General features: G+C 41.4%; 1 protein-coding gene across 4 annotated transcripts in view; it reads right to left on the bottom strand.

Annotated features, from left to right (window-relative positions):
- The window catches only part of NCOA6 (nuclear receptor coactivator 6), a 70,172-nt gene that overhangs the window by 29,348 nt on the left and 20,844 nt on the right, over nt 1-19,980 (bottom strand). For 3 of the 4 annotated variants that reach the window (XM_075118829.1, XM_075118830.1, XM_048820720.2), the window contains 6 exons: nt 18,838-18,993; nt 17,737-17,859; nt 14,161-14,289; nt 10,213-11,028; nt 6,152-6,298; nt 4,085-5,192 (listed from right to left, as the gene is read on the bottom strand). In XM_075118829.1, the coding sequence (XP_074974930.1) occupies nt 4,085-5,192; nt 6,152-6,298; nt 10,213-11,028; nt 14,161-14,289; nt 17,737-17,859; nt 18,838-18,993 (2,479 nt within the window). Of the gene's footprint in view, nt 1-4,084; nt 5,193-6,151; nt 6,299-10,212; nt 11,029-14,160; nt 14,290-15,630; nt 15,717-17,736; nt 17,860-18,837; nt 18,994-19,980 lie in introns of those variants that run through there. The other variant, XM_075118831.1, reaches the window with a different exon arrangement.

Below are 19,980 nucleotides of genomic sequence, written 5' to 3'. Positions count from 1 at the left end.
AAACTCTCTGCAAAGAAATCCTTCTGGTGTCTGATGCATGAGGAGTTAATACAAGCCAAGTAAATTAAGAGTAAAAAAATTTAGGCAATCACTGGAAGGACTGATTTCAAGACAAACCAAGTATAAAGCTTCTCTAAGCAGCTCCAAGTAGCTAGATGGAGAGGAAGGGCAGAAAGAGAGAACAAACCTGTTTTAGCTATGAGAGTAAAACTATGCTGAAGGACAGCAAGGCAAAAGTTTGGAATAAAATGGAGTACAGCCATACTCTTACAATACTACTGACTGCTCAATACTAAGCCAAACAAAATTTAGAATCAAAATGCTATGCTGTATAAAGGTTATAGAATTGTACTTTGTAACAGCCAGGCAATGATATCAAAGCACTACAAGAAAATTCAGTACAGTAGTAAAACAAATCTAAAGATAGTAATAATCATTGCCACAGCTTAATACAAACAAGGTGCACGTAGAATTTTTTATCCCTATTTAGAAGGCTATCAAGAGAACAAATAGCTTTATGTGGCATTGTAATTCCAGAGGACAGCTTTACAAATCCATATATTGATGTCTTCTAGGCTCATAATGAAGCCCAGTGACCATCAAGGTGGCAACCAATGAAAACAAAATATTAACATTGGCTTTCTTTAAAGTAATGTTAATTGTTAACAACTTTACTTTTCAGAAAACATGCCACTTTTTTGTTCTGTTCTGCATTATTATTTTGTTGTTGCTGAGGGAAACAAGAAGGGCAACTAAAGCTTCTGTTATTTTAAATTGCCGTACAGTGCTACTGGGTGCTGTTAAACAGCTGCTGTGTTTTATCCAAGTGGTGGCTGAAGTGATATCAACAAATTCCTCTCCTATAGCAAGTAATAATTAACTACTGTTTGTAAAACACTTGTAAATCTTCGGACGCCAGGTGCTGGATAAAAGCGAAACATTCTGATAAAAGGGAAAACAATTATTTGCAACAAATAAATCGGATCCTTTTCAAGAAAGTCATTGTATTAACTGAAAGTGTGATTCTTTCTATGGAATGTAGAAAGATTCAGACATTTCATAAGATTGTTAGAACGCTCTTTGATACCGGGATATGATACCATATTCGGTGCATTTAATTCCACTATAAGCCGCTTTTGTTGTAACACTTCAGTTGCTTTCGTTCTCAAGGATTAGTTCTGAAGAATGCAACAGGAGTTTGAGACACTGTACAAACATACATACACAAAATACATTAAAAAGATACATTGCAAGGTCAAACACTCAGCAATTAAGATATGCCAAAATTAAGGTTGCCTGCGCAGCCTTGATTTGTCCCCCTTGTGCATATGTATTATGATGCAGCCTTAAATTACATGAACATATAGTATTCTTTCCACAGGACCCCTGCCTCATTCATTGCACATGATGAACCTGTTCTGGGGATAAATTAGGGTTGTGTAGTGAAAGAGAGTGTTGTCTGTAGGACCCCTGCTTCATTTGTTAATGAAATTGGAAAGCATGCAGTGAACGAAGCAGGGAATTACAGGAAAAGAAAGGATGGGCTCATGGGTAAGGAAGTTAAATGCTGCCTTGGAGAAACTGATTTGATCCCTGCCTCTACCATAGAACTCCTACATGGTGCTGGGCAAGCCACTTGAACCAATAACTTTTCACAGGTGATCACTGATCAAGTATTCCTAATTTTCTGGTGCCTGATTTGAGACCCTGGAGTCTGATTTGCAGAAGTGCTGAGCACTCAAGGCTGCAACTGAAGTCAATGGGAACTGTGCTTGGCACCTGAAAAATCCATATCCTTAGTGTCTCAATTTGGGCACCCAAAATTAGTGGGTACTTCTGACCTTAATCAAGCTGTGCCTCAGCTCCCTATCTGTAAAAAGGCGATAAAAATCACATCTCAAAGGGGTGTTGTAAAAATAAATTCATTAATGTGTGTGAAGCACTCAGATACTGTAGTGATGATAACTATAGATCATCCCATGAGGAAATTAATAATTCTGTCTTCAGAGCAGGATTTGGATAGTGTGGAGTAAGGCAGATCCGGGGCCACATATTGAACAATGAGGAGAAAACAAAATATCCAACAGCTTCTCATTAAGTGAGCACCATGCATTCTGTGCAAGACAGGGCTCTTGTGGGGGAAAAAATGTGTGTGATATCATGTAATTAAAAACTGTACCATAATGCATATGCAGAAGAGGGACAAATTAAAGTTTTCACAGGCAACCTTAATTCTGGCATGTGCTAACTTCTGAGTGCTTGTCTTTGCAACCTTGATAATATTCTTTTAATGTAGCTTGTGTGTGTATGTAATTTCCAAGGTTTTTAAAAAGTAAACAGAAAAATCAGAAATTCTATCATGTGGCTTCATACTGAAACCAACATGGGTCACAAGCAAGGTTGAAACCCTCAGATCCATCACGGATCTTTTCACTTGAACTAACAGAATTAACTGATAGCAGTAGTAGACTATCATCCTGTATGTGGACCAGTACTAAAGGAGGATGGGATACTTTGCCAGTGGGTTGCTGACAGCAGAGGAATGGTCAGATTCAGGATCTTGTGGGCACAGACTCTTCTGACCATTCCTCCCAAGCATGACCCTTTGTGCCCTCTCTCTTCCAACCTGTCCCTGTCCCAGTCTTGTCTCTTCCCCACCCCTGACTCTTCATTCCAATCCCATTCCCCTCTCCTACCCATTCCTAGTCTCCACCCCTCAGACTTGTCATCTTCCAAGTCCCAGGCTTCTACCCCAGCCCCTCCCCCAATTTCCCTCTTCCCTGTCAGCCTCCACTCCCAGTTCCCTCTCTTCCCCGCCATAGGCCCAGCTCTTGCCCCTCTGCATTTGAATCAGATAGCTTCCTCCTCAATACTGCCTGGGCCCAACAGTGGGGATATTAAGAGTAGAGAAGAAACAGTCTCTCTGCTCTCACTTCGGGTGTCCAGACCTGGCACAGCCTGCAGCATCTCAGAGCTGCAATTGCAGGGAAAGCCCTATTTTGTCCCAAGCTGAAGCATGTCCAGTGAGCACAGAATCTTTGGAGAATTTAGCTGCTAAAATTTAAGAAGTTTCAACTGAGCATGTGCAACTTTGATTTTTTCAAGGCTTATAACTTGTCCAAATTCAGACAGATATCCATGAGAACAGCAAATGGCATATCCCTGACACAAATACCACCCGTGCCAATGTCAATCCTGGCCTCAAAGAATGGGAGCACCAGACCTTTCCAAAGAAAAGGTTGCCAGAACTGTTTTTTAACGTGTAAGCAAAACTATGTATTTTTCTTTAGCCTTTTTCTTTGAAATGGCTGAACCATTTTGGCTAAAGTTTTCCAAAACATTTTACACTTAGACATAGCATGGAAAGTTTGCCAAACTAACCATTTAGTTTCAAAGTTATATGTGATTGAAAACAGGATCTTATAATGGAATAAGTTGAGCAATCTTAATAACAGCCAGCCTAATTTTAAGAAGATTTGCTCATTACAATATTTTATAGCTACAAATAAGGGGTTTATTGATGAATGAAGCTGAGGTTCTATCATCCCTGATCCACTCTAGGGGGAAAAGGCACCAGGTTGAACAGCTTTAAGATAATGACGGCTCACGATCATTATTTTAGGTGTGGCATTGGAACCCTCAACAGATGTATGCACACTAATTAGCAGCACTTCTGAAAGTGCCCCTCAACCCTTCTCACTGTGGCTGTCATGCTGTATAAGCACGAATGCTCCCTCCAAAGTCCTGCAGAGCTGCTGCTTCTGTTGCTGTTATAGAACAACTTGTACACCTTCAATTCCCCTCAGTCAGGGGCACTGACACAGCAGTCTCCCATAGGCCCTTCAGCTGGAAGATGCCAACATTACGGTAACAGTTGTGAGCGATGCACAAAACTGAGATGATGGCCAATTTATTTTTGTAGTTTAATTCCCTACCCACGCTCACCCTGAATGAGGCAGAGCTGTATCATTTAATCTTCCTTCAAAAATACTTTTGCTGCAACATGCAAACGTCTAGGATGGGGAGACACACACACACACACACACGTCGTCTTGCTGAAAACAAGAGAATGTTAAAAACTTACTTAGTTTGTTCTACTTGCTGATTATTTTTCTTCTTCCTTGGAGGCTTTTTCTTTTTGGGTTTATTGGCATTCTGATTGTTCTGTTTGTTGTTCACACCAAAATGTCCAGCAGATATATCACTTTGTAGCAAGTTTACCAACAGCGGACTTGTTAGAGTGACATCTTTATTGACTGGAAAACCAGGATTTTGTCCACAGGAAATCTGATTCCCATTTGGTGGTCCACTAAAAGAGGCATTAAAAGGTAGCCCATGTCCAGTAAAATGACTCCCCGAATTATTATTGTTTCCTTGCATTGCCTGCAAGTGGGAAGGCACCATATTTGGTTGCTGTATGGGAACTTCAGGTAACATCTGTGTCAAGCTTACATCACTGTTTGTTGTAGTAACAGAATCCCCATGTTGCTGAGACACGTGGGGGCCAGGTACTGTGGGTCTTAAAACCTGTCCTTGAATTCCCATAACCTGAGAAGGATTGCCATTTACAGGGCCTTGCTGTGCCATGGTGAACTGCACCATGTTTCCTTGCATATTTGGGGTTGGTCCTCGCATTATTTGAGCTGGCCCCGTCATAACATTAGATTGGTTTTGAGTATTAAATGGTTGTTTATTGCCTTGCATCTGATTGGTCATCATCTGTTCCATCATTGAGTTTTGCTGTAGCAAGACCTGGCCTTGAGGTCCCATCATTTGATTATGTGTCGTCATCATCTGTTGGCCCTGCTGGGGAATCATTTGCTTGGGTGGAGTCATCCTTTGTGGTGAAGGACCAAGATTTTGGTTTTGGGGTGTTACCAGCATTTGGCCTTGTGGCATAAGCTGGGCTCGAGAAAGTATCATCTGGTTTTGAGGATTTAGAGATCCTTGAGCCTGAATGTTCACCATTTGTGCTTGGGAGGGTACAATTTGCTGATGCATTCCCATAAGCTGAGACTGTGGTCCTTGCTGAGGCTGTCCCTGCATGTTGCCCAGATTAACTTGTGGAACTCCACTAGCACCAGCCTGCTGGTTGTTTATATTTCCATGAAGTCCCATTAAACCGGTCTGCATCAGATTTGGTGGGCCATGTGGTACCTGCATCTGATTTTGAGGAGGGCCTCCTTGACCGCCTTACAAAAATATGAAAAATTAAAAGTTAAACATTAAAACTTGCACTGGCATTAGACACACAAATAACTTAGTTAAAAGAGAAACACACCAATTTAGTTACTTTATCATTTATTTTACCAGTGATTTAAAATATTTGTCAACACATTCACAAATTTCTGCCACAACATTTGACACTATGGCAGATAGTCATATGGAAGTGAAAAGGGCCAGGACTTAATCCAATCCAGTAAAAGTGTGTTAGTTCCTACATAAACAAGCTTCAAATCTTGAAGCTATTCCATAATATGTTTCATAATAAAGACAGCAACATATGAGGAATACTGACAAGATGACATGATCAGAGCTTGCAGAACTGAGAAGAAAAGTCAGCCTAGAGGACTATATTTGGCTCGTGATTGAAGCATTAAAAAGGAAATTGCCTGTAATCAAAAGAGACAAAAATGTGACTGTCTCTAAACAGGGGTAGCTTTAAAAGTTTATTGGAAGATGAAAAGTTTTAATAGAGAATACGCGGGACTATATTTCTTCTATGACAAAGATAACACATATTGTTTTAAACTATACCCAAGATTCTTCTTGTGGGGAGGACATCCCTTCTGGATCTTCCCTTTACTGTTTCTATACTCAGAGACCCAGTGTTGAGGAACAATCTTCTTTTCAGACAAAGAAGGCTGGATGCAGTTACCTCTGGAGCTCACAAGCAACACCACTCTGAGCAATGGCAGATGGGGTTGTTTGAGAAATGAGGAACTTCCTGTGCTTGCTGTCACCCTGGAAGCTAAGCATACTGCCTCTGCAGTATTCCCAGCCCCAGCTAGCAGAAATTATATAAAATTGGCAAGAGTAGAACATTTTTGCTGTACAAAACTGCCTACATTACAGGAGTAAAAGTTAATTACAGAATAAAGACAAGTAAACAAATTTTGAGGCGTACAGAAGAAAAATATACTTGACACACCTGGATGTTGCACATTTTGACTTGTTTGTAGCTGAGGGGCTCCACTGCTCACAGGTGTACCGGGTACTGTTGAAGGCACCTGACTTTGCATGAAGTTTTGATTAGTTTGCCCTCCAGGGAAGCCAGGTGGGAGGCGCTTGGGCATTCCTTAATACAAAACATTTATTTATTAGTTTCTGTAATTTGGTTACACGAGCGCAGACTGACAGAGTAGCTCTTCCCATCAAGTTAGCAAGGACAGGTATCAACAATCAGGAACCAATGAAAATCAAAATATTCTAGCAGCTCAGTTCTTGCCCATCTTCAGTTTAGGAATTTCCAAAAAGGCAATGTAATTTAAGATTAAACAGGAAACTATAGCAACTTTGAGTTACTGGAAAAAAAGATGTTTGTGCTGGTGTACTTATAACCTTGAGCACAGTTTATAACAGCTGTCTGCTTTAACAAACCTGGGTAAGAAGCTACTGTGTCTTGAATCAAGTTGTGATTACCTACATTGTATTTCCTACTTACACCATTATTCATTCACAAAGGGCAGATTTTCTAAAAACTGAAAACAAAGTATGATGCTTTTTTTTTTTCCTCTTATCTCATTTTTTATTGAATCTTTTCCTTCCTAATCACGCCAGGTATACAGTCAACATACACACTGAGTGTGTGGCAATTTCTTGTGTTCTTTAGCATTGATTATGAACTCCTGGGGGCAGAAACTTTATCTGTTTACAAGGCCCCATGCACACACCTTTTGTTACTATTTGTGTGTGTTTGGAGGTAGGGGTAGTTTTGGGGTGTTTTTTTTTAACGCAACTTCTAGCCCAGGGGTGGGCAAACTTTTTGGCCTATGGGCCACATCAGGTTTCCAAAATTGTATAGAGGGCCAGTTAGGGGAGGCTGTGCCTCCCCAAACAACCAGGCGTGGCCCAGCCCTCACCCCCTATCCGACCCCGCCCCCGCTTCTCACCCCCTGGTGGTCCCCAGGACTCCTGCCCCATCCACAAACCCCCGTGCCCTGTCCCCTGACCGTCCTGGGACCCCCCACCCCTGACTGCCCCCTGCCACCCCATCCAACCCCTCCTCTCATTCCTGACTGCCCGCAGGGACCCCTGCCCTCGTTCAACCCCCCTGCTCCTGGCCCTCTGACCGCCCCAATCCCTATCCACGCCCCCACCCCCTGACCACCACTTCCAACTCCCCCGCCCTCTATCCAACCGGTGGCTGGCGGTGCTGCAGCCGCACCGCCCAGAGCACCAGGACAGGCAGCTGCGCTGCCCGGCTGGAGCCTGCCACGCCACCGCGCGGCACAGAGCACCGGGTCAGGCCGCGGGCTCTGCAGCTGTGCTGCTGCCCAGAGCATTGTGCCGGTGGCGTAGTGGCTGAGGCTGTGGCTGCGGGGAAGGGGGAACAGCAGGTGAGGGGCTGGGGGCTAGCCTCCCGAGCCAGGAGCCGGGCAGGAGGGTCCCGCGGGCCAAATGTGGCCTGCAGGCCATAGTTTGCCCACCTCTATTCTAGCCTCAGAAGAAGATGGAATTTAGCAGTCACTGCTTTCCATTTATCCCTATATATCAAAATAAGCACAATCTAATAAAAAGACACAGGGATAGATTTAACTCAGATGTTGACAATTGCTTGGTCTTCCATCTCTATATTAAACATATTATTTTAACAATTTTTTCCTCACATTGATCAGGCTACATTTGTCTTCCTTCATACAACAAAACATATACACAAAATAAAGACATCTACTTTATTTACAGGTTATTATTTTTCAGGTTGGTAACTCTGCTTGGTTACACCTAACCTTTAAACTGTGAGAATGAGTGAGTTCTACTAATTGTAGTCATGATCTAAACCCAGTGTAAGGAGTAGTGCAGCATTGTGCTGCCCCTGGAGTAACCCAGGAGGGCAACTATAATTCAGCAAGTCACAATCTTCTTCCTGTTTTTCCTGCTACTCCAAGAGGGAGTAACTGTGCAGAATCTATACCTGGCATAGCACACATTCGCTGGTATGCCAGCACAGCTATGCCAGTTGGTATATTGGGGTAATAGAACCAAGGCTCTACCTAGTCCCTGCCCCATTTTCACCCACCTTAGCGAGGGGTGGTGTAAACGACTCTGCAGGGCCCACTTCCTCCTCTTGCACATCCTGTATTGTGGGTAGCTCGCACACAGGGGCATAAGGAGGAGCCTTGCACCTACTTAAGCCTCTCTACCATTGAGCTAGCAAGCCACAATTTGACACTCTGGCCCCACTGAGTTCCTTGCAAATTAATAACATTCTAGCACATTTAAATAAATCACTGGGACATATATAACTTATAAGTCAATCATTAATATTTCATGACATCAAGATTACTGGTCAAGTCTGAGACCTAGCTGCAAATCTTGAACAGACACTCTTTGAAATAAACTATGGAAGGACTGTCAACTCCTAGTAGTTTAGCAGGAGTTAAAGTTCAACCACTCAGAACTCAAAACACAGAAAAGTAAAATCTTAAATAATTTTGCTATATATTAAATCTAACCTACAGTTTTTACTATGCTAAATTAAGTAAGCATTGAATAAAATATATGCATATATTTGAATTATTTATAAAGCAACATAGATGTATATGGTGCTATGTAAACAATGACAGATCCCTACCCCCACCCCCACGTGCTTACAATTTAATTCAGACATAATGCAACAAGGGATAACTATGAACAAAGGAAAGAGATAAGAAGCAAGATCCTCAGCAGGTGTAAGTCAGCGTGGCTCCACTGAAATCAATAGAACTATATCAATTTAAACCAGGTGAGAATACAGTAACCCATGTCCTCACCGTGGACAATAAGAAGATCTGGAAATAAGTTCAAATTATATTAATATCTTGCTAGTTGGTTGTGTCTTTATGTGAGATGTTTAAATAGTTATTAGAAAGAGTAGGATTTTGTGTTTTTATTAAGTTAACATATTAAGAATTAAGGGGAAATATCTGACAAGATTATAGGAGTAGAGGTCAAGGTTAAGACTACCTATCTGGAAGTAGTGAATCCTGATGAGGAATGAGGAGACGACAGTGGCTATTCTAGGTAAAAGGGGATCTGGCATCAGAAAGGGTAAAGAATTGCCTGTGGGTGTTGGAGATGAGGGAAGTTGCAAGACACAGGCCCATGAACAAGAGCACGAAGAATTTGAATCTGACACAGAAGGAAATCAGACACAAAGTGCAAAGACTAAACAGATGAGAGATTTGGTTGGAGCAAGAGGCATGGAACAGCCTATTGGATAGACTTGAGGTGTACGATATGAGAACCTGGGAAGCCACAGTGGATGGTGCATTAGGCAAGGAAAGAGATTACTAGAGTATTGACAAAAGTTTTAGCAGTAGGGATGGAGTTAGATGGATGTTTTTGGAAATAAAAAAAACGCAGCAGGATTTAGCAACAACTTGAATGTTGAGGAGAACAGATATGATGAACTGAATGCTGCCATTCAGGGAAATGCTGAAGGAATGTTCAGAGAAAGTATGAGATCCAGTCTAGCACAAAACTACAAACGCCTAAAAAGTAGAAAAAGTCTAGGAGGAGGCTCTTGAAGGCAACAGACAGGTGGAAGACAACAAGAAAAGGGATGTGGGATCTGGCCAAAAACAGGTCCTTAGTGCCTGTAGTTAAAGTAGTGTCTGGAGTGATGCAGTAGAAGCAGAGGACCAAGAAGAGAGCTAAAGAGGAGAAAACTGAGGAAGCATGAGTAGACAAAAGAGAAGGAAGAAGATAGTGAGGGAGGTGACGTCAAAGGAGGTGTGAATTTTAGAAAAGAATACAGTAGCATACCTTGAAGGCAGAGAGAAAAGAGTGCAAATGTTAGGAAGGGGATGACATGGAGCAAAACAAGTGAGGAGAGAGTCATGGGGATACATCAGCAGTTTGAAAGGGGAAAGCTGAGACAAGTTATGTACTTATTCAATGGAAAGGGTTTTTAAACTACCTTTTTTAAAGTAACAGTCTGGATATAAGTTCTAGCTGTCTTTTTATAATGTAACTTTTATTTTTGATGACAGAAAGGTCTGATTTTCTTACCTCCTAAGCCAGGATGTAAACCTTGTGGACCTTGGTTTTGCTGCTGCATCACCATGAAGTTGGGGGGTACATTCCCCTGTTGCACCATAGGATTACGACCAGGAGAACTGACAGGCTGTTGAAATCCCTGGGGAAGTGCATTATTCTGAGGAGGCCTTGGTCCCATCTGCTGCTGTGTTTGGTTAACTGTTGGAGAAGATGCAGGAGATCCCTGCTGGAAGGAGGAGGGAGAAGAAGCAGGAGATTTGCTGGTCAGGTGGGGTTGCTGTAGTGGTGTAGGAACCCGTGAGGGCCCTCCCTGGAGATTTTTCATCTGCGGAGCAGTAAATTGACCAGGGTTGTTCATTTGAGAAAAGTTTGGATGAGCCTGAGAGGCTTGCTGGCTTCCAAAAGGGTATGGTGGTGGAGGGTGGGAGGGAGTCTGGACTGTTGCTAAAGATGGCCTTGCTTGGAGTTGTTGCTGCATTTGTCCAGGCAATGGGGCCTTTTTCCATCCCTGGTTTACTGTCAAAGTACCCATTGTTCCTTGGCTTGGTGGAGGTTGAAGTGCTCCTGAAGGCAGCTGGTTCCAACCAGGAGGAACTGGAACCTGAGCTGGGGTAGTAAATGAAGGTCGAATACCCTGTTGTGGCTGCTGATGTTGCTGGGGGGGACGTGGCTGCAGCTGTGGCTGTTGCTGCAGTTGTTGAAAGTTAGCTGGGTTCATTTGTCTGTTTACAGGAACTGATTGCATTGAATGGATCTGAGGTGCTAAAGAGCCAGATGGATGATTTTGCTGCTGGATAGTTAGTCCAGACAAGAGTGGATCCATTGAATCTATTAAAATAGCAAACAAATGTGACAATAAATAATACACTGCAGCCAAAGATAGAAAACAAGAAAGAGTAAGTTACTTGCTTGCGTTTGTTTTCTCCTCTGAACTTGAAATCCAATAAAAATTCACATTCCAGCATTCCAATTTTCCGATGTAGACAATAATTAGTACACTAAAAGAAGCCAGAATTTCTGGCAACCTTAAGAATCTAATCATAAGCATTGTGAAAGGTATAAATACAGTACTGTGGTCTCCAAGAACCTATTCTTATATAAGCCTTATATATATTTACTGGGACCAAAAAACCTCCCAACTCTGAAGTGAAGATGGAATAACAAGAAATTATGAAGGTAGTGTAATTAGATAACATTTCCAGAGAAGTAGTTAATATTTTCTGTAAAGAAAAATGATAATGTTTTGCTTTTGCTTTGTGCCTTACATCAAAAGGATTTTAGAAGCACTTTACAAAACTGGACAAGAATACTGACTATTTTAAAAAGGGGCAAGTCACTTAACCTTTCTGTGCCTCAATAGTCCTAAACTCACACAACTTGCAGTGGCAAAACTAGGCAGAGAAAATCAGGCCTTCAACTTCCAGTCGACTTGTATTGAAAAATTGTACTTCCCAAAGAGGCGTATTTGCTTCTCATTGTTGCCTCAACCTACACATCCTTTTCCTAGCCCTACCTACCATAGTATTCATGATCATTAATTTTATTATAGATTCATATATAATTATATCGAAATGTAAGCTCCCCAAAGTGATAAGGTCCCCATGCTGAGAAGTGCCACACCCACCAATGGCAGTGTATAAAATAAGAATTCTAATGCAAAAGGCCAAGGAAAGGAGACTCTAGTAGGAGCTGCACCTCTGGGGGGTTGGGGGTGGGGGGGAAGAAGGGAAATCAGGCCACTTATTTAGGTGCCTAAATATCTTATTTAGATAGTAGCAAAGCTGAAAATATATTAGATGTTTCCAAACATAACATCCCTATCCTAAAGAGTCTAAAAAGACAAAGGTAGACAGATCCACATCACAAAAATGCCATCACCTTAGCTGGTAGTCTCAGTAATGAGACTAACAGTATGTCTATGCAAAAAAAAAAAAAAAAAAACACAAACACCCAAAAAAGAAAACACCATGGCATCAAGTCTCAGAACCTGAAGTCTACAGACTTGGGTTTGTGGGGCTCAGGCTATAGTGCTAAAAATAGCCGTGTGGATGTTCTGAGGCGGGTGGGTCTCATAGCCCCATCAGGAACATCAACATGGCGATTTTCAGAGCTGCAGTGCAAGCCCAAGTTTGTAGACCTGGGCGACACACCCTGGCATCCCAATATTCACCACAATCATTTAATTAGGATATGTTTTATACAAAGTGTGCCTTGTGAGGTATCATGCTAGAAGTCTTGATTTGTTAGACATTAATATCTCGTTGGATTGTATGTGCTATTGTCATATGTGAAGTTATGAAGTTTGGCTATGAACGTGTTACTGAAACATGTTGTAAGACTGAAAACACCCACAAGCAGCCTTTTGGGTACAACAGTAAAAAAGACCAAACAATCCTAAAAGCTTATTGAGGAAATGCAAACAAGCACAAGGATTACCCCAGGAACTGTGTACAATAGAAACCTCTCAGAAACAGCACTACAGAATGGGAACTGTTTGACCCAGGTCACAGCAAAAGAGCTTTCCAGCAAGTGGAAAGAAGATATAAAAGGGGGACAATGACATCATGATAAGACCTCACTCTCCCTACAAAAACACACTTGGAAACACCTGAGAGGCAAGGATTGAACTGTTGCAAGTGATGATCCCAGGCTAGAGGAATTTTTAGCTTGTGTATGAAAACCTGGGAAAGCCAAGCTGCAAAGCCAAGGCAGCTTGTGCCTTAAGAATCTGCCAGCCTGTTTAGGGTGAGAATTTGCTAATTCATATCCTACCTGTCTACTGTGTTAAGCTCAATTTGCGGTTTTGTTTATTTACTAAGGTAATCTGCCTTGATCACTTATAATCACTTAAAATCTATCTTTTGTAGTTAATAAACTTGTTTTTGTTTTGTCTAAAACCCAGTGTGTGGGGAAATTATACCTTGGGGCAGAAAGCTGTTGCATATCTCTCTCCACATTGAGGGAGGGGGGCGAATTTTAGGAGCTTACGCTGTACAGTTTCCTGTGCAGTGCAAGACGGTACAACTTGGGGTTTACATTCAAGAGGGGCATGTCCTAACAACTGGGAGGTGCCTTAGCTGAGCCTTCCCAGGCAGAGCTGATCTCAGCATTTGTGTGAGAAGCTGCAGGGGGTGTGTCCCTATCTGTGTGTATGCTGGTGAAAGAGGAGAGCGTGGCAACTTATCACAGCACCACAGTGTGAAAGGAAGCCCAGGCTGGTGGATCAGGCGGGCTCAGTGGTACCCCGGTTCCAAGTGGCACCCTGTTATACTGGGCTCTGGGATGCGCTGCCGCTGGTGTGTTTTTGCAGTGTATATATACCCTAAGAATTGACAGCACACAAAAACTATATTATTCTCTGACCCTGAGTGGTGATCCCTCCAGGCAGAGAGGAGGAACAACAGTGTGGGGAAGCTTTCCTTTCCAGACGCAACTAAAAATATTTTAACAGTACTACAGCAAGAAACAATTCTGAAAATGGTCATCAAGATTTCTGTTACTAAAGGTTTTTCTAATGTTTAAAACCTGTAGAAGAAACCTTTCCAGGTAATGACAATACTTTCTTCCAGTGAAGAAATCATTCAAGGAGGGGTGTCTGTTAGAAAAGTAGGGGGACAGCCCTGGACCAAATTTTGGTGATATCCTTCAGAGTGTATTCATGTCTCTGTATGCTGAAGGAAAAAGAAGTCAGAAGTACTTTGCGGTAAAAAACTGTCAATAACAATAGTTGTATGTAGTGTTATTGTAATCTCTTTTACTCAACCAACTTCTGTTGGTGAGAGGGACTAGGTTTTGAGCTTACCGAGAGCTGAAGAAGAGCTCTGTAAGCTGTGTAACTTTGAAAGCTTGTCTCTCTCACCAACAGAAGTTGGTCCAATAAAAGATATCGCCTCCCCCTCCTTGTCTCTGTAACAGCGATAGTGACAGACAAATGCTGTTGCTGTACATGTTCTTTTTTACCTGACTGTGAAGCAGGTCGAGGTGTCCTGGGCTGCAGCTCTGCATTAGCTCCACTTGCCATCATAGAAGAGGAAACATTTCCACTCTGGGACATCATAACAGTTGCAGGGTTGTTCATTCTTATTAACCCTAGAAAATTAAAAATCATTATTTGTTAGATCTTAGATGCAGTTGGTCATATTACTGTACCTACAATGGATAACACTGGTTTCAAAACAAAAACAGTTAGAATAGCATTATCAATTTTTCATTAAACAAAACATTTCTTTAAACGTAAAGAATTCTTCCCCAAGAAAAGACTCAAATTGAACTTACTTAATGAAAACTCCACTCATTTTAGTCAGCTTATCAGTCTGAAAGTTTGCGAAGTACAAAAATTCTCACTAGTAATAAAAGGAGGTATTTATACAAAGAATATTTCGAAATACTATTGGAATTTCTGAACCTACCACTGGTGGCATCTACTGTGCTAAAAAAAAAAAAAAAAGTGATATCTGACTCAATGGCAATATGAAAGCTTCACATGAGAAACTGAAAAATGTGCTTAGCTACCAGAGCAGAGGTGGGCAAACTACGGCCCGCGGGACCCTCCTACCCAGCCCCTGAGCTCCTGGCCCAAGAGGCTAGCCCCCGGCCCCTCCCCAGCAGCCTCAGCTAACTGCACCGCCGGCGCAATGCTCTGGGCGGCAGGGCTGCAAAGCCGTGGCTGCCTGTCCTGGTGCTCTGGGTGGTGCGTCTGTAGAGCCGCCAGCCACCGGTGCTCCAGGCAGCGCGGTAAGCGGGCAGAAGGCAGGGAGCACGGATGATTGGATAGAGGGCAGGGGAGTTCAGGGAGGGTGGTCAGGTGGTGGGGGTGTGGATAGGGGTCAGTGCGGTCAGAGGGCGGGGAACAGAGGGGTTGAATGGGGACAGGGGTCAGAGGGCAGTCAGGAAGGAGAAGGGGGGGTTGGATGGGGTGGCGGGGGGCAGTCAGGGGCAGGGGTCCGGGGACAGTCAGGGCACAGGGAGAAGGGGTGGTTGGATGGAACAGGGGTCCCAGGGGGACAGTCAGAATGAGAGGAGGGGTTGGATGGGGCGGCGGGGAGCAGTCAGGGGCAGGGGTTCCGGGGGTGGTCAGGGGACGGGGGGCGGGGGGCGGGGAGATTGGATGGGGCGGGGTCGGATAGGGGGTGGTGGCCAGCCCACACCTGGCTGTTTGGGGAGGCTCAGCCTCCCCTAACCAGCCCTCCATACAATTTCGGAAACCCAATGCGGCCCCCAGGCCAAAAAGTTTGCCCGCCCCTGTACCAGAGTGAGGAGCAGGATATAAAAATAGATCAGATGAACTAATATTTCTCTAGGATGGAAACTTAACTGGCATAAACTTTTGATTAATTTTTAAAGTGCTTTATGACTGTTAAGCTAATATTTTACTGGGATGGCAATTTAGTCTCTTACATGTGACTTCCATATTGACATTGATTTGCTTATCACTTTTTCCAGCAAGATGGTCACCTCCCTTAGTGTGTTCAGAAATACCAAAAGGCCATTCAAAGCATGTTTTCATGTGTCTAGATCTGTAAATAAAACAAAACATCTACAATGTAAATAAAACATTTAAGTTTAACTTATTGCTTTGGTACTGAATCAACAGGAAAAAAAAATCTGTAGCAGCCTAAATCTTACAGTGACTGAACTATTAACCAACAAAGCTATATATATTCCTCCTTTTATTTCTGGGGAGAAGCATTTCTTACCCTGAAAACTTCAGATTCTAGGGTAAACAGACAACTTTATTCCAAATGTATTCATTAGCTTCTCTCTTCAAAGAAAAATTAGCTTTAATTAAAGTAAAAATTTGAACTCAGAAGACCTTTGAAAAATGTGCAGCTGACGTTTTTGGTAATATTGAACCAAGTAATAATGTATAATGCACTTTACACATTCAAAAAGCTGTACAAACATTATCAAAATACACCTTGCAAAGTATTCATATGTATTTTCTTTATGTTACAGATGAGAGGCAAAAGAGGTAAAGTGACTTGCTCAAAGCCACACTCCAAATCAGTGGCAGAACCAAAATTAGAACTCAGGACCTGAGGATTACAAATTCTCATGTCATTCCTCCAGACTACGTAGATTCCTCATTGACAGAAATATTATTTTAAAATCAGAATATGTTAATTCAAAGTGATTTCTTTCCTGAAGTCTTCAACCTCTCTGCAGAATGGATTTGTAGTGGGAATGGTAGATTCTTCCCTTTTCTTGTGTTAGGAAAAAATGGCCACAAGCATCATTGGCAGCCCTATCCTCCAAATAATAAAAAAGTCATAAAGTTCAAGGAAAAAAAGGGAATGGAGAACCAGTCTCACTTCCATGAGCCTGTGGCAAATATACTCTAGTTACAATAATGTACCTTTGATTTTTTTTTCTGTGCTACACAGAAGGTAAAAACAAAACAAAACACTTATCTAAGTGAACTTTTGGGAAAGTATTCTGAATCCCACACATACAAATCTAGCTCCTAATCCCATAAAGCTTTAACCATGTGCATAACTTTACACAAATGTAATCCCATTGACTTGAACAGGACTACTCACTTGTAAGAAGTTACACATATACTCTGGGCTCTAGAAAAGCATTAAGGAGATGGAGAGAAAAGGACCATATGAAGAGATATTTGGAGAAAAAACTTTATGGTTTCACTCAGGCTGAGATTTTTCAAAAATGTCTACGGGAATTAGGCACCCAAATCTCTAACTTTCCATGCAAAGTACACTGAGACCTAGGAAATGAAGCTCAAAGATTTTCATAGTGGAAGTAATAGTCTATTTTACATTTTTTGTTAATTACAGTGATTTAACTACTCTTAAATTAACCAGATTTCCACCCACAATTTGCAATATGTAAATTTCTTTTCCATTCATTCCAGTGGATAGCTACATTTCTCTTGTCCAAATCTACTGTACATTAGAATGTCAATGAAAGCTCCCTATTTGTTAATTTTTTAAAAAGTTGTATTAAATCCTATTTTAATTGTTTTAAAATTATTTACTTTGCTTTGTAATTAAATACAACCAATAGAATACTTTATTACAGAATGATTTTCCTTTAACTTATTCAGTAGTGTAACTTCCTGCAATTTATGAGTTATACTGGCATGATAGGATAATGGATGGCATATATGCAGTTTTTGTTTAAGCATACAACTTGGATGAGAAATAGTTCTCCATTACAACAGTGTTAATGTACAGGAAAACAGCCATACTAAAGCAGCAGTAAAACTGAATGAATAATGCAAAAATGTATTGTGGGAATCTGTGCTAATTTTCATATGAGTTCACGTTTCTGTGATCATGCACCTTTTGTATTCACTATCTGGACATTCAACTGAAATTTACTAGCATGGCTACTTGTGGGAAGTAACAACATACAAGTATTCACACACTGGATATTTTACATGGGATGGGACACTGACAGCAGGGAAACTAGTATGCATATTGCTTATTGGAGTTACAACTCTACTAGCAACTGTTGCTACAATCATGATAAGCTTAGTAATAAATGTAATAATGTGTAACACTAAATTTAACTTACCTTGGCCACTCTGAATGGGAAATCCTGTCTCCATTCGTATTGAATTGCCTGCTCCCATGGGCCCATTAATCCTGACATCTTGACTTCTATTTTGACCTAAAGCCAAGTTGATGGCACCTTCACCTGGAAGTAATACACAATCTATGAAGTTAAATTATATACATGGGGTGGGAGGACAAGGGAGAGGAAGGAACCAACCTACAAAGCAGCATTTAAAGATGGTGTCAAATTTTGAGCTACTTTGCACTTTGGAATATAGGGTGATTATGTAACACACACTACTCTTGCCCACTCCTCAAGTATGCAGTCAATATATTGAAAATTGAATTGTGGTCTTTAATAAGCGAAGAATGGAGCATCCTGAGGCAAAAAGACTGACAAGCTACATGCCCTGGGTTTGAACCTTGCATACTGTGCCCTGGGCTTGTTCTTGTAGGATCAGCCCGGAGTGCAACTCTAATTATGAAAGCCACTGATTTTAAGAGGAAAGCTTCATCTTAGACAACAGCATGAAAATATGCAATTTTTTTTAAAAAAGATAAGGGCTAATCTACATTAGAAGCACTACAGTGGCACCGATGCAGCTGCGCCGCTGTACCACATCTGGGGAAGATGCTCTATGATGTCAGGAGAGAGCTCTCCCGTCAACATGATAAAACCACCTCTACAAGACGCAGTAGCTATATCAGCGGGAGAAGCTCTCCTGTCGACACAGCACTATCCACACCAGAGCTTAGGTTGGTGTAACTTACGTCGCTTATTCACACCCATGAGCAACATAAATTATACTGACATAAGCGGTTGTGTGTACAATCCCTCAGTAACATGTTGGTAATGACATTCAGAAACACCTTCTACAGAATTTCAAACTCAAGTAACTATTACATGTAAACTTACCCCTGAAGGAACAAACAAAGTAAGTGTTGTTTCAATACAGCTACAGAAAAACGGACTGCTTCAGAAAACAAAGGAAGACACTTCTCGAAACTAAAGTTTCAGAAGGTCTGTGAAGCCCATTCTCAAGCACAAAAATGGCTTATCAATACTGCAGTTTTAGCACAGCCACAATTTTAGCGCCTCTTAACAAGAGATGTGACGTACCTTCAATCTGAACAGAGAGAATTCCCAAGTCACGGAGCTGCTGGTTGTTGCTCTGAGCCAGAATTCGCAGCCGCTCTGCAGCTTCACGGGGTATATTAAATGTAACACGTACACTGTTCCAGGGTTCTACCTTCTGCAATTTTAACTTGTTGGATTCTTAGTTAAAAGAAAAATAAAATGGAGTATTAAGTCATTTTTTAAACAAACAATGTAATAGTGTACCAGAACAAAGATGAAAACCGAGCTACCTATTTGGCTTTCAAGATTGTCAATGGTTATTCCAATATGTGGAGATGGGGAAGTTTTCCATACAGCTGTGTAATCATGCCAAACCATACCAGTTATTTTCCCAAAAAGTCAACTTCATAAAGAACCACAGAGATGAAAACCAGCACACCATGGCCAACATAGTAACTCAGAGAGGCTATCAGAAAATTAAAACTTTTTTTGTGTAGACAGGTTTGAAACGGTGTAACTATTCAAAATAAATGGCTATACAGAGAAGCGGAGTTCCAGACTGAGTCAGTTTTTCATTCCTGTAATAGTCTTCACTATATATGTGGCTCTGAAACTTACCAGTAGCATCTATGAAGAATACACATCCTTAACTTCAACTAACTTGCTTAACCTCCTTTGGTATACTCAACTCATATTTAGACAGCATATACAACAAACATATGTAAAACCTACAAGTTTTTCAGAAAGCTAGCTACATTGAATCTATTCAGTCCCCTCTACGTAGATCATCAATTATTGGAAAAGTAATAGGTAGGAACCAGAATAGATAGGTGAAAGGCAAATCATCCTGGATACAGTTATTTAAGTTATACTTATCCAAAGCATGTCACTATGCAATACATTAAAATCATCTAAAAATTTTATTCCTAATATAGATGTACAGAGCTATAATTTTTAACTTGTTCAAGAAAGTCTCTTTACAATTTGGACCTATGGTTGCTGTTTCCCAATCACTTGATATTTCCCCTAGTGACAAAAGACTTACTAAATTTGTTAATTATTTATTCCTTAATATCATATCACTTGTGAATGTAATAATCCATCACTACCAAGTGCTTAGTGTCTCAGCCAAATGATTACTGTAACAGCAGAAAGACATCTCTATTGTACTGTTTATCCTCTTTC

Source organism: Caretta caretta, chromosome 13 (genome assembly GCF_965140235.1).
Source record: "Caretta caretta isolate rCarCar2 chromosome 13, rCarCar1.hap1, whole genome shotgun sequence".
Lineage (NCBI taxonomy): Eukaryota > Metazoa > Chordata > Testudines > Cheloniidae > Caretta > Caretta caretta.
Note: the sequence above shows the minus strand (reverse complement) of the source record. Positions and strands in the feature narration are given on the sequence as shown.